This window comes from Xiphias gladius, chromosome 22, assembly GCF_016859285.1.
Source record: "Xiphias gladius isolate SHS-SW01 ecotype Sanya breed wild chromosome 22, ASM1685928v1, whole genome shotgun sequence".
Lineage (NCBI taxonomy): Eukaryota > Metazoa > Chordata > Actinopteri > Istiophoriformes > Xiphiidae > Xiphias > Xiphias gladius.
Window position 1 is genome coordinate 15,557,113 of NC_053421.1, and position 13,805 is coordinate 15,570,917.

At 38.8% G+C, this 13,805-nt stretch overlaps 3 protein-coding genes across 8 annotated transcripts; all 3 read right to left on the reverse strand.

Annotated features, from left to right (window-relative positions):
- Positions 1–603: 603 nt before the first annotated feature.
- LOC120783642 (peptide YY-like) lies at positions 604–1,418 on the reverse strand. Its single transcript, XM_040116751.1, has 3 exons — positions 1,243–1,418; positions 1,057–1,146; positions 604–694 (listed from the first exon to the last, which is right to left on the reverse strand). The coding sequence occupies exons 1-3, from the start codon at positions 1,404–1,406 to the stop codon at positions 670–672; spliced, it is 279 nt and encodes a 92-aa protein (XP_039972685.1). The 5' UTR covers positions 1,407–1,418; the 3' UTR covers positions 604–669.
- Positions 1,419–5,657: 4,239 nt separating this feature from the next.
- Positions 5,658–7,718, reverse strand: malsu1 (mitochondrial assembly of ribosomal large subunit 1). The gene is made up of 4 exons (XM_040116750.1): positions 7,283–7,718; positions 6,241–6,416; positions 6,072–6,153; positions 5,658–5,958 (listed from the first exon to the last, which is right to left on the reverse strand). The coding sequence occupies exons 1-4, from the start codon at positions 7,596–7,598 to the stop codon at positions 5,804–5,806; spliced, it is 729 nt and encodes a 242-aa protein (XP_039972684.1). The 5' UTR covers positions 7,599–7,718; the 3' UTR covers positions 5,658–5,803.
- Positions 7,719–9,178: 1,460 nt separating this feature from the next.
- On the reverse strand, positions 9,179–13,444 carry smpd5 (sphingomyelin phosphodiesterase 5). 6 transcript variants are annotated; one of them, XM_040116739.1, is made up of 9 exons: positions 13,277–13,444; positions 11,420–12,130; positions 10,907–11,287; positions 10,699–10,774; positions 10,455–10,595; positions 10,234–10,323; positions 10,074–10,137; positions 9,785–9,944; positions 9,179–9,595 (listed from the first exon to the last, which is right to left on the reverse strand). In XM_040116739.1, the coding sequence occupies exons 2-9, from the start codon at positions 12,023–12,025 to the stop codon at positions 9,488–9,490; spliced, it is 1,626 nt and encodes a 541-aa protein (XP_039972673.1). In that variant the 5' UTR covers positions 12,026–12,130; positions 13,277–13,444; the 3' UTR covers positions 9,179–9,487. The 6 variants fall into 6 exon arrangements, with proteins under 6 accessions (XP_039972673.1, XP_039972669.1, XP_039972670.1 ...); XM_040116735.1 differs by adding an exon at positions 12,423–12,467 and having other exon boundaries at positions 10,907–12,130; XM_040116736.1 differs by lacking the exon at positions 13,277–13,444 and adding exons at positions 12,423–12,467; positions 13,216–13,254 and having other exon boundaries at positions 10,907–12,130.
- Positions 13,445–13,805: the final 361 nt, after the last annotated feature.

Sequence of the window (13,805 nt, forward strand, 5' to 3'; positions counted from 1 at the left end):
ACAAAATGAAACACAAAGAAATACCCCAATCACCAAATTTGGTAATTCAGATGCAATTAAGCTTCCTAAAGGAGAACTAGAGTTGTCAGCTTGCGTAATTATAGTGAACCAGAGTTAACCAAATTCTCAGTGTTATGTAATTCGCTTTTGATGTATCCAGGTCACTTGATGGGATTAAACCGTTAATCTGTTTTCAGGCAGGGTGCAGGTACATCTCAGCAGTATTGATATAGCAAGTTAAATAAATACAGCACTATGGTGTACTCAGGTTATAATTAATTTTTATTTTACCCCTACCCCCCAAAGGAATATTAGCAGCAAAAATGAATTACAAGGTATTTGCCCTCTTGAAAAATTCTGTTTAGATGCCAGTTCACCAGTAGAGAGCAGTGTTACTCATGAAACACAGACAGTGTTCAACATACCTACACTGTAGAGACTACACATGCTAGGTAGTACTACGTGGTGCTTGTTGAGCCAAATGAGCCAGAGTGAGAGGATGGGATTACATTATAAAAACATGATTTAGTGTAGCAATGGGAACATTACAGACCAAATTAACTGCATTATATGATGTTTATTCCATGCAACACAAGTTCATTTCATGTCAGTAACAGACGTGGCAGCAGCTTTGTGGTAGTCAGACTCGATATGACAGCTCCAGCAGCATCACCACAGTGGCACCCCATCATATCTGTAGCATAAGGAGTCAGTAAAAAGTGTTTTTATAACAACCATTAAAACCTATGTAAGATATATTTTTTTGTCCCTATACACATACAAGCGGAACACCAAATATTAAAATCCAATAAATACAATCCATAAAGTAAAATCAACACTTCTTTGACACAGTGTGAACATTAATTGAACATCATCGTTTGTATTTTTCCGGTATCCCATTGTACATGTTTTATCATGTATTACCATAGATTGCGAAAAAATTGACAAAGAGAAAAAAATTAACGGATTAAAAAACTCCAGTGGCTATCATTGCAAGAAACAGCTTCACAAAATGTGTAAAAAGGAGCCTTGCACTATAATTTTAAAATGATTTACCTGACATAGTTAGATCCTGGAATACTCTCTGTGCTCTCCCTCACCAACAGATCTGAAAATACAGTATCTGGAGTGTCTCTTTTCCCATACCTATGCATAAGAAAGACAAGCAAGACATCAATACATCTTTGCATGTACTTATAATTCTCTGAACCTATAGTATTTTATAGAAGTTCAAGAACTAACCTCTGTCGTGTAATGAGGTTGATGTAGTGTCTTAGCGCAGAATAATATTTGGCGAGCTCCTCAGGTGGTGCGCCTTCCCGGGGACTGGCAGGCTTGGCTGGATATGCATTTATGCCAGGTTGAATACAAGCCAGCAGGCAGAGAGCCAGAATAATCAGCGACATCACAGCGGTCGAGCGAATCCTGGATCACAGGGAAAATTAATAGTCAAAATGCACAGTAAAAAATAATTAGCCAATAATGTCACTATGCCACAATCTGAAATAGAAGCTTGATACTGGATTGATACTCCCATAGTTCATAAACTATAAAAGCTGTCAGATGCATAAATACTCACTGACTTCCGATCAAAAGGTGAGCTTTTCAATGAAAAAGTGAGAAATAAAAATTTGGCTTACATTATAACGTGAAACTTGATACTGCTATATTCGGTTTTCTCGCTGTTCAAAGGACCTCTGTCAGATTCCCAATATTGCCCCAGTTTTATACACTGTGTGTCGAGGGGGAGGGAGGGCAATTTCATTCACTTTTAGGGTACTCCTGAGAAATATCCACTGTCTGAATTAGTTTAGTAATCCTTGAATGGCGAGGCAGTGAAATAAATGGAGATACTCAATTACATAACTGAAAAAGATCAAAACTTGAAAGGTGTCAAACAAAACTAATCTTATGTTACCGTTAAATGCCATGAAAAACATAGTACTGATTCTTTCATTTTACAGCATTAAATTCATCAAAACATTGTTGATTATTTTAATATATTAAAATTAAATGCATTACAAATTTACTGCAGGGCTAAAAAGTGTGCTTTAAGGATCTAATTATTCCTGATTCAAATCACCAAAAATGTATTTACAACATCATCAGCTCCAATGGTGATGAGTTTATTTACACCTAAACTCATAGAGGCCCACATACAGTAATTTATTCCTGTCAGTATGCAGAGTATTTATTTTATCCTTTATTATTCTCATTTTCACATTAAATAGGGTAAGAGGTTTGGAGAGTCGAAAGAGTATACTTGATCACAGCATGTTTTGTTCAGTCTAAAACCTTTATAAGACAGTCCACTCGAGTCGTAACCAGCATGACAAGTTTCATTAAAACTGATGATGTGCAACTTGAAGTGGCTGATGATGGTCTGTTGTTTTCCCATTAAATTGAAATATGTTAGGATGCCCCAGTTGTTTGGAAAGATGATGCTTTAGTTTAAAGAGATATGCAGGGGGGGTCTGCATCAAGAAATAAAAACATTCATTATTTTAATTATGCATTAATAATCTCAAATATATAATCCAACCGTTAGAAATAAAAGTAAGGGCAGCTACGGTCCTTGTTATCACATGATGATATCTGCCGTGTCTTGGAGTTGTACTTAATCGATTCAGTCAAAGGTTCAACAGGTCAGCAGTTGTGAGCCGGGGGGGGGGGTCCTCAAACTCATTAAAATATGTTCTCAGTGTAAATCCATTGATTCTGCATTCTCTGAGGATTACTTCTCATATATCTAATTTACACAAATGCAAAACAGTGGCCCTATAACTCCACTTTGACTGGCTGGCATACAATTGTCTTTTCCTGGTTGAAATTATTGGCACCACTGAATTTTAAGTACAGAATTTAGAATATCTTCAGAAATGAATATAAATTAACCAATTTTGTATAATCAAAGTATTTAAAGGTTACTAAACAACTGAAAATAAAAAAACAAAACTTGTGTAACAGTGAATTAATACAAACATAAGATGTACCCCAGACACAATTATTGGTACCCTTCGCTAGTATTTGGTTGCAGAACCTTTGGCAACAATGACAGCCTCTAAACATTTCTTGTAGCCATCTAGAAGCTTCTTGCACCTGTCTGCTGGTAGTTTCTGCCATTGCAATGTGTTCGGTTAATTTCGGTTAATTTGAATTTATTTCTGAAGATATAGATTCTGTACTTAAAATCAGGGGTGCCAATAATTTCAGCCAGAACTGTAACTAGACCATTTTGGCCCAACCAGCGAGGATAGCTCCAAATTACACCCAAACCATACAAAAAAGGGCGGTAAATCGCACAAACCCCTTAAACTTTCAATTCCAGTTGATAGATGGCACAAAAATCTTTCACCCTCTAAATGGTAAGATGACTTTAATGACAACTATTTTCTCTGAAGAGCACTGTACTGAAATTTGACAGTAGATTGGTGCTGTTTTTTTTCCTGTGACAGTCATGTGAGAACTCTGTTCCAAAGCAACAGCACGGTCTTTGCACGAAAAGTGTTTGAGAACTATACATTTTCAGCCGTCTATTATACACTAAATATCCACGTTTGCCAAAATGACTTATTTCATAGAGCAAAAGATGCTTACATTGTAAATTTAAGTATTTTGATAACACGAATACAATTGTCACTCCCCAGCTACCCTGTTGATGCTCAATACAAATCTGTCAGCATGAACGCTTCAAAATTTCTTGAGACCAAAGTAATAAAACACTATCCAAATTAAACTAAATTGGATATGCAGTGAAAAAATATCACTTCTCATTTGATTTCTCGACAGCAATCACAAACACGAAGGGCTTACTCTTGCCTGCAACATAATAAGAAAAAATGCACAAAGCAAAATTTTTTGTAACTTATTTTATCAATGTATTTTTATGAAAGTGAAAACAAGGGCAATGAAATTAGCCATTTTGTGCCACCTTGTGTACCTGAGGCAGATACTCTGCTATTGCTTTTTCCAAAGGCTAACAAATCTCCCTTTTCTTTACAGTCTCCTCCACCATAGACTGTATTAACTCCTGCGTGGCCATTAATGGCTACAGAACAGTCGGTAAAATGACTGCACTGCTAATGAGAACATTAGCCACAGTAACAGCTTTTGAATCACAAACAGAACTAATCTTTTTTCTTTGACTCATGTCCGTTTTCCCACTAGAGTAAATTTGCTTCTCCACCAGAAGGTAGTTGGTTTAGTACAGTTTGGGGCACAAAAGGTCTAAAACTTAAGCAAAGTGTTGCATTAATTTGTTTTGTAAAAATCTCACGTGCCACCATTATCATTAAATAGCATGGAAACAGTGTAATTTAAAATAGCTATTTGAGAGTCTGTCTTTGGTTAAACTATAAAAATTTAAGTAATGATCAAAGATTTCAAGTCCACATTGTTGGATTTTAGGGGGGTTTTGATGGGTGTGTTGCTGGAAGATCTGTTATGAGAAGCTGCTGAGATTCACTATTATAATCTTTGTTTATCTGTGTGTTTGAACATTAGTGTGAGTCACCGTCTTTATTTTCAGACCATGTAAGTATAAACAACCATACCAACAGGCACAAAAACATTCAAACACCAGGTCCTGTAGGGCTCTGTGTAGGCATCTCCTGCTTCATTACATTTTTACATTTAGCTAATGTTCTGATCCAGCATGACTTGCAAGTCAATGAAACGGAATGGTCACTTGCTAGGAAGGTGTGTGTGTTTGTGTGTGTGTGTGTGGGGGGGGGTCTCTTTGCTGCTGTTTGTGTTTGGTTCGGTCTCTGATTTTCCACAAAAACGCTTGTCTGCAGGTACTTGGGGCTTAACTTTTTTCTTTTTTTTTTAAATTTCACTTACTAATCGGTGTATTTTAATGTAATGTCAAGACAGAAACAAAAAATGTAGCGTGGGTTGGCATTGTAAGACTGCACAGTTGCAGACTGTAGAGGCTCTTTGAGTTGCACAAATGCACCGACCAACCTGTATTTTATCAATCCACAGGCCAATCCTTCAGCGCATGTAAGTGCTGAGTGAATGCATGTCATGACTTTGGCTGACAACTTCTCTTTTCCTGGAAGCAACAATCTTTTTGCTCGATTTGGTTGAAAGCATCAACTGGAATGGTTTGTTTTGGTAACCCAACATGATCATTTCTTTGGTAAAATGTTCCTAAAACTCTCAGCAGACAACAAACAGCTCAGTGAATTGGACCCACAGGTGGAAGGTGACAGAATACATTTACCAAAGTAATGTGCTTCAGTACAACGTTGCAGTTCTGGTGGTTTACTTGGAATATCTTTTTTAATTCATTATAATAACCATTCTTTTTATTGATATCACACATCACCTTTACATACAGACTCCGTTAACCTATTGATAATTAGCATGTTTACATGCGTTTATATAACAAATTCATCTTTTCAAATACCTATACTTTCCATTGAATGTGGCTGAATTTCTTTAATTGATCTAGAATGGGTTTTAAAATAATTTATTTTGAACCATCAAAAATAACAATTTTTCTTCAGCAAACTCGAAAAACATAAAACAATTTACAAATACCATATGAAGGTCAAAATATATTTTAAAAAAAGGGGGTGTAGAGAATTAATATGATGGGGCAGTAATTCCTACAGCATAGCTGTTGCATAAGAGGTTAATAAATCTGTCAATTCTCAATGCAAAATCTGTTGTTTTATTGTCCAAAGATAATTCAAGTGTAAAAAATGCCTCTTATTTCTACTCACAGGGATAAGAAAGTCCAACATAACAATGAAGCAGTGAAGTCTGAACAACTTAGAGGATTTGTCTTGTGTTATCACTTTTTGACGTCAACATCATATATGAAGTCTTCTGGTAGCATCTCAGCAGGGATGCTCCTCAGCTGCTCATCATAGTTTCGGAGAGTCCAGAGTTTCTCCAGTTCATACACTTCTCTGGTCTCTGGCAGCATGAAGTGAACAACCATATTACCTGAGGAGAGAACAAATGGACGCTAGTAACTATCATAACAAACACCAGTTTAAACAACACAAACAACAGTCTAAATTGGACTTTAAAAGATAGGAGCTCTGTGTTTTATATACCGAAGTCAATACACATCCAGTCCTCTGCATCCTTCCCTTCGATCTTGACATTTGGATCGCCATCGTTCTTCAGAAACTTGTACTGGAGGAAAAGCATCATTTGTGTAAGTTTTAAAAACAAACACATATTGGACGAGTTAACATCTAACAAAGAGAAAAAGAACATTACCACTTTGACAGCATAAAGGGCCATAGCACGGAGATGTCTCGGTGATACACCACTGACGACAATGAAGTACTCAGCGTATTTGATCTGGTCTGGGACTTTAATCACACAGATGTCCACTGCATTTTCCTGACGCAGTACAGACACCAACACATCAAGAGTGAAAGTGTCTGAGGGTCCTGGAGAAAACAAAGGTGAAACGTTTTGTCTGACAATACTCATGCAATAAATGTGACTCAGCAGTGTCTGGATGCAACAATATATCTTTTTTCACTCACTGTTAAAAAAGGGAAATGTCACATAGTCTTCAATAGCTAAAGCAATGCAGTTTGAGTGAGGTACCTCATCCATTAAGCAACTACAGCTGCAAAGAAGTTTTCATTGCCCGTTAATGTGCTGATTATTTTCTTGGTAGATCGCTTCATCATGCAGTATGTAAAATGTCAGAAAAGACTGAAAAAAAAAAGTCAAGTCGTAAATCTGAAATTATTGATGGATCGCTTAATCTACAGAAAACAAACAATAAGCATTTATTTTGATAATTAACTGTTTGGAGTCATTTTTCAAAGAAAAATGACACACATGGGCCCAGCATCTCAAATTTGAGGATTTGTGGCTTTTCGTTGTCTTATATGACAGTAAACGTATTAAATATCCTTGAGATTAGATTGTTGGTCAGAAAAAAAAAAAAAAGAAATTTAAAGAAGTCCCTTTAGACTCTTGGAAATTGTAATGGGCGAGTTTCACTTCTCTTTGACATTTTATCAACAAAACAATTAATTGCTTAATTGGGGAAATAACCAGCAGATTACCTGATAATGAAAATAATTATTAGTTGCAGCTCTAACGAATTCCCAGAGCCCTCAAAAACCATTAGGGGTTAATCGATCAATCGCTTTGTCTATATAATGTCAGAAAGCAGTGAAAAATGCCCATTAGTTTCCCATAGCCCAACGTGAAGTATTCGGGTCTTGTTTTCTGTCTGTCGTGTCAAGTGTATTAATCGACTTATCATTCCAGCACAGCAGCTGAATTCCCTACTCACTTTGACTCGGGGATCTGCCGACCCTGCCCGTCTCGTGTGATTCCCCTTGAGACACGCCAGTGCCCCTCTCTGAATTACTGCTTTCCCCACACACCTCCGAGTAACATCTCTTTGTGTCTAGATGACAGTTGAAAACGCGATGCCATTGCTGACATGAGGGTGAACTCTTTGTAAAACGTCGAGGCAAACACAGGCTGTGACACCGAGCTCCGGGGATCGAACAGACGCTTCTAAAAACGCCAGTACTTTGTTCCAGTAAAACGCTGCTTTTACACACCGATGCTACCAGTTTCGTACAGCGATTGAGAATAGTCATGATTTTAACTCTTTTAACATCACAGCACCACAGTCTGAATGCAATCCACGCGTCTATCAAGGGCTAAGCTAAAAACAAGAAGTGACTCGCGTCCTTGGCCTTTGATTGGTTCGCGCGGCTTCTTTGTTGGTGTCTGGGCCTTCCCTCAAATAAAAGAAGAGCACACCCTATCGATCGCGAAGGGTGATGTTGCAACTTCACAAGATGGGATTATAGAGTAAATTGTCCTGTGATTCAGACTGTGCCTCAGCCTGGGGATACTGCTTCAAATCTGTGAAACAAAGCCTCAATATCAGTCGAAGCAAAATTTGATTCAGTCATGCATGTTTAATATCTGCAGTCGTGGAAGAAGTACTCAGATCTTTTACTTTAGTGAATATAGCAGCACCACAATGTAGGAATACCGTTACAGGTAAAAGTCCTGCATTCAAAATTTTACGTAAGTAAAAGTACATAAGTATAAGCATCAAAGTTTACTACTAGTACGAAAAGTAAAAGTAATCATTATACAGAATGGTGTATTTCAAAATAACGTATATTAGTGGATTATAATTATCAGTTTATTGTTGCAGTTGGTAAAATGTGCCTAATGTTTGAAGATATATATTTTTTTAAAGTTCTGCTTTGAATTAAAATTTTCGCCTGATGGGGTTTTTTTTGTCTGTATTAAAAAGTTAAATTACCTGGTTAAAAATTCTTACAATATCTACACCTCCTGCATCACTGAAAAATCCACAATCTACTAATCATCATTTCAGACTTTTATCAAGTGGATACAAGATGTTTCCACATTACACTTGAGTAAGTTGCACATAGGACCAGGGCTGGCTTCCACACTAATTGTGCCATCATAAATCACGCTTGCAGTTACACGCCTTAAATTCAAGATTTTAGGCGAGATTTTAGATTTTAGAATTTAAAAACAGCCTTTTAAGTGTCAACTTTAAACATTCTGTACAGCGAGGGTCAAACATCCAAGAGAAGTACCGATGACCACGACACATTTTTTAGTGGAGGGGGCCTGTTTTATACATTGCAAAGTAGCTGGTGAATTTCTCCTCTGGGATCAACAAAGTCTTATCTTAACCTACTGTATAAATCCTAAAAATATATACATAATTTGTTGATTGTTTTGTATTTTTAACCTGAATCTGCAAAGTACCTAGTAATTTATCGAATAAATAGAAAGAAGTAGAATAGGGGCCTCTAAATTGTAGCGGAGTAGAAGTATAAAGTAGCAGAAAATAGAAATACTCATGTACAAGTACCTCAAAACTGTACTTTACCACAGTACTTGGATAAATGTACTTAGTTACTTCCCACCAATGGATATCTGCTAATAAAAAAATGTGTCAGCCTATTTCATACACTCAAATCACGTGGCTGTGCTTGCGCATCCTGCCTTGTAAATGATCCATTAGCAGCAAATTTCTTTGCAATTTTGCTCTTATGAGATAGTAACTGAATTGTGATGATGGCTGTAAAGTTTTCGTGTGGTAAATCACTTCTGCTCTGTAACTGTATCAGATGGGCGTAGTCAAATTATCCTCCTCATAACTGATGACACATTAAAAGCAAGGTACAGGGTGTAAAATTCATTCTTTGCATTTATTGCTGTAGGAAAAATTTCAGAATGAAAAATCCTAAAAATATATTGTTTTACAAAATCAATACCTCTGGCATGAACAAACCTTAATGCATAAAATTGTATACATTGTAAAATTTCAACAAACCCATGTCAATTCCACCTGAGTCATAATCTCATTGGTCAGTACATTATCAGTGAAATCACAAATTCAAGTATGTAAACAAAACATTATTGTGCAATGTACATTTTTGTGCATATTGTTCCCTTTGTTTGAACAGTAAAGCTGTGCCCACGTCAGTACTTATTCATCAGCACAGTCCGAGTCCATTATTACATTCAGTCTCAAGCCCACAGGAATATGGTCTGTAAGGCCAGCCAGCTGGGTTATAAAGGTCACCTCTTCAATTTCCTGGATGGAGACAAAGAGAGTGTGTGTTTTTAGGATGCTTTATTTTTTTTTCCTGCGAGATAACTTGTGTTACAGTTGTGTTATCTTTTCTATAAGAACTGACTGACTTGTAACTTCAAGGAGACAGAAACAATGGAGAAGAAAGAGGACTGAGTAGAAGAAAGAGTAAAAACACACAGGGACACGTACTATTCGGCAGTGTTCTGAAATGGAGCTCTCGCGGTACAGGATATAGTCGATCCGACGTCCGACCCACGGCTGGCCAGTCTCGGGGTAAACCAGTGGAGAGCCCTCTGCAGGAACAGGACGGGAGATATACTGCTTTCTCAGCTCTTCTCTTTCCAGAGTTCTACACAGAGACAAAGAGAAGACAGAGCGGATCTTTATGTCATTTCAGAGAAATAAACTGTGAGTGACTAGGAGTTCTGTTCACATGAAATTAGTGGTGCTGGGCTAAAGACAGTGAAACTGAGTTTACCTTTGTAGATTCTCCGGGGTATTTACGTCATCTTCATACAACGTGGGCTGCTCCAGTAGAGTACCTTTGGAAGCATATTGGTGTAATACCCTATGAATGTCAACATATACTGTAATTATGCTGCATTTACTGTCGTTTAATGAGTTGAAATGCTACAAACCAATGACCCAGGGCTTCTCTTTTCCAGGAGCTGCCCTGCAAGGATCTCTGTATTCCTCAAACAGACAGTGATTCTGTTCCAGGGTGTCATCTAGACAAACAAAAAAAACATTTATAAATACTAAAAAAAAAAAACAAAAAAAAAAAAAAACTTGTGGTGAAGATGCCTTCAAGAAAATATTAACAAGGAAAAAATGAAAACTGTCAAAGACACAGACGCACCAGGTGAGCAGTTGTCAAAGTTGAAATCACCACAGAGCACATCAAAAACAACGTCCTCATCAGGCTGTCTGTTGGCAGCTTGAAAATCACCAATCCACTTGGTTACCATGTTCAACTGTTCACAGCGAATATCCCCTTCACCTGACAGGAGAACACAGAGAAGCTATCATAAACTCGTTTCCTTATAAGAAAATGCTAAATTTTCTTGTAATCTGAGCAGACCAAATCAGAAAATGTGACTTGCCCTCTGGTGCGTGAAGGTGTGTGCAGTTAAAATAGCCAACCACTTTCTTCTGTTTCTGATTCTGCCCGATTAGCACCTGAGAATAATCAAACCCCATCATTACATCATATTTTCACCATCTTAACAGTATTACAAAATCCTGACTAATTAATGTGCAGTCTGTTGGTAACTGATATAGTGGCTTAATACATGATATTGTGCAAGGTACCTTAGCAGAAAGGAGGCCCTTAGAAGCCAGTGCATCTTCCCCACGGCTGTTGGGAAAGCAGTGGTACTGGGCCTCGAGCACCGGGAATCGGCTGGCTAGGAACAGTCCACTGTTGAAGAACTTGAAAGAGGAACATCTGCATGGTGGCTGACAGGCATACACACCAATGTCATACAATATGTGTCCAAACATGGGACTTAGTGCTTGGGTGAGTGTCTGTGCAGCCCTCTTATCGAACACCTCCTCTAGGCACATTATATCCACATTGGCTGGAAACAATGACGACACCTCCCAGGGTACATCGTCCTGCTGGCGGAGACCCTGTGAGAGCAAAGGTCTGGGGGCACTCCGGTGACCGCTTCGGCCCTGCTGGTTGGAGTGCTGGTTGGAATTGAGGAGGGGAGAGGGTGACTCAGTCGAGGGCCCTTCTGTATCATCACAGGGCACACAAACCACGTGACTATTGGACTTTGAGATTGAAACATGTTCAGCTGAGTCTGAATTTTGACTCACTGGGTGCTGGGCCTGTCTATCTGTAGCCCCGTATGTAGATGAGTGAACTGTGGAGAGTATGCTGGTGGAGGGGCTGAGAGTACCACAGCTGCTGGGGGAGTCAACAAAGATGCGGATATGGGGTCGACACACACCCTGCACAATGCGCTGACCAATGGCGGTCGCCCTGTGCTGGGTGTGCCCCAGGTTGTTAAAGCGAGCCAGGCTATCAGGCAAAAGACATAGGTTGGCTGTGGCAAATACAAATGATGCCTTTCCTACCAGCTCAAAGCCCCTGTGTGTCTCTTTTTCTGGTGAGGATGGTGTCTGTCTGTGGTAGTAAAAGGGTCTACGGCAGGCCTGCAGAGGAGCCCAGAGCAGAAAGCCCAGGAAGGCCAAGGGGGCTGTAGTGAGAAAAAGAATGAAGAAGATAATGGAGCCGAAGAAGACCTTGAGGGGGTGGAGGTAGCATTCCTGCTCCAGTCTCTCCGTTTGCTCCAGGGTGGTAGACTTGGACACAGCAATGAGGCGATCGAGAAACCAGAAACAAGGCAGGATGAATGCCCATCCCACAGCATGGAGGCCTGCAACAAAGCCATTAGGAAAGGGAGACACCTGCAGGGCCATTCCTCTGCCCCTTCTCTAAGCAGCAATCAGGATGAACAACATTGGGACTTCTTGTTCTAGCCTCATTCCTGTGGAAAGCTTCTCCTACATGGGCTCCACTGGACACTAAAGACAGGAGAAAGAAATCAAAATGTTATGACGTGGCTCTGCTCTTGTGCCCATATAAACCCTTACAGTGAGGATTCTCAGGAATAACTGGTTTTTATCTCACACTGCTTTTATCTCACACACTCATGCCCGCACATGCAGTTGTGGAAATCATGAGGCAATTGACAACTGTACTGACTTAAATGGAGTACAGTGAGAGGCAGAGGGAAGATCAGACTGGCTTACTGCACGCTTATGCAATGCATCATGATCACATTTAAATGAAGCAAAGAGAAAAACATTGTGTTACCTGCATATAATCCTTCTGTCACCATCTGCACAGTGTTGCTAACCCCTGACAAAATAAGACTGCAATCAAAAGCCCGAATGCCACACCTTTATGTGTGTTTGGATTTGAATTATACTGTGTAAAGTCACTGGGTGTGTCAAAGGTATAATCTACCTCAATTTTTTTTCTAATCTTGTACTGCTAAATTTTCATTTGAAAATAATATCTCAACTATAATACATTATGATACAATGACATCAATTCAAGGAGTCTGGATACTAACGCTATATATGTTACTGTGAAAAATAAGACCAAACTATAGACACTGTTTCAGTGTGGATTTTGCCCTTTAACGTTAGTGTCTCGCGTGTAAGGCTTCACTCCCATTGTAAACACTGGGCTCTCTTTCTTCATCTGAAGTTCGACAAAATAGGAGTCATTCACGGAATACAACCAGGGAGTTGCAAACCCTCAAGACCCCGATTATACACATAAAGACCCCATTCAAAGCAGGATACCATAAAATTCAACCATCATGTCGCCTTTTCGTAGTCAAGGGAAGCGAGCTTTCTGTGTTATTGTGTCCGTTTAGTCGAAACTCGTACAGGTAGGTTAGAGGAGTCGTGTGCAGGAATGCTATGCTAACTGTTTCACTTGAACGATACAGAAAGACTTTCAGACCTACATCAACGTTGGGGTGTATGCCCGAAACACGTTGCTGTACCATTATAGCACAAGGCTATTGAATTCTCATACTTAACACATATTTTTAGAGTCTACATATATGTTAGTTATTGCAGATAAAAGCTGTCACCTGTCCCGTTGCGTAGCTAGCTTAAAATACTCCGCTAACGTGGCAGCCCTAATGGACTTACCTTTTAGTACGAAAACCGGGACGGTCCGTCTGATGAACTCTTACAGCCAGCAGCATACTTGTATACTTATTTTATTACATTTATTTATTCGGTGGTCACATGTTCAAGTTCAAGTTTTTAGCTGAATAATAATAATCATAATGATAATAATAATAATAATAACCAGATCAGTAATATAAGACCAGCCTGCTGTCAGCCGCTCATCATACTGGCGTTATTAAGCCACACCCTAATGGCGTTGTCATGGTGCCGGGCCCGACTGACACGTGACCTTACCTGCGGTGACCTGTTACGGCCCAGTAAGATCTGTTGTAACTACTGACTAAATCTTTTACCAACTGAAACAGCAGAAGACAATACGGATATAGACTGAACCACATGCACGTTTCTTATCCCATCTCTATCATTTTTGGAGTTATTGCTTAATTTATTATTTATATCTTAATTATTAATTTATATCACATTCTCATGATTGAAAGCAATTCACATTTTTTGCTTCTGTTTTAGCAGAAGAAAAAAAAATGGTCTT

What these genes read in the sequence shown, in the direction of transcription:
- LOC120783642 (XM_040116751.1), bottom strand. Translation starts at nt 1,406, where the DNA reads ATGTCGCTGATTATTCTGGCTCTCTGCCTGCTGGCTTGTATTCAACCT. An exon ending in AACCTCATTACACGACAGAG is followed by an intron (nt 1,147 to 1,242) that starts GTTAGTTCTTGA and finishes TCTTATGCATAG; the next exon opens with GTATGGGAAAAGAGACACTC. An exon ending in CCAGGATCTAACTATGTCAG is followed by an intron (nt 695 to 1,056) that starts GTAAATCATTTT and finishes CTTATGCTACAG; the next exon opens with ATATGATGGGGTGCCACTGT.
- malsu1 (XM_040116750.1), bottom strand. Translation starts at nt 7,598, where the DNA reads ATGACTATTCTCAATCGCTGTACGAAACTGGTAGCATCGGTGTGTAAA. An exon ending in CGGCAGATCCCCGAGTCAAA is followed by an intron (nt 6,417 to 7,282) that starts GTGAGTAGGGAA and finishes TGTTTTCTCCAG; the next exon opens with GACCCTCAGACACTTTCACT. An exon ending in CTGGATGTGTATTGACTTCG is followed by an intron (nt 5,959 to 6,071) that starts GTATATAAAACA and finishes TTCTCTCCTCAG; the next exon opens with GTAATATGGTTGTTCACTTC.
- smpd5 (XM_040116735.1), bottom strand. Translation starts at nt 12,025, where the DNA reads ATGGCCCTGCAGGTGTCTCCCTTTCCTAATGGCTTTGTTGCAGGCCTC. An exon ending in AGAGAAGCCCTGGGTCATTG is followed by an intron (nt 10,138 to 10,233) that starts GTTTGTAGCATT and finishes ATGCTTCCAAAG; the next exon opens with GTACTCTACTGGAGCAGCCC. An exon ending in ACCCCGGAGAATCTACAAAG is followed by an intron (nt 9,945 to 10,073) that starts GTAAACTCAGTT and finishes GTCTCTGTGTAG; the next exon opens with AACTCTGGAAAGAGAAGAGC.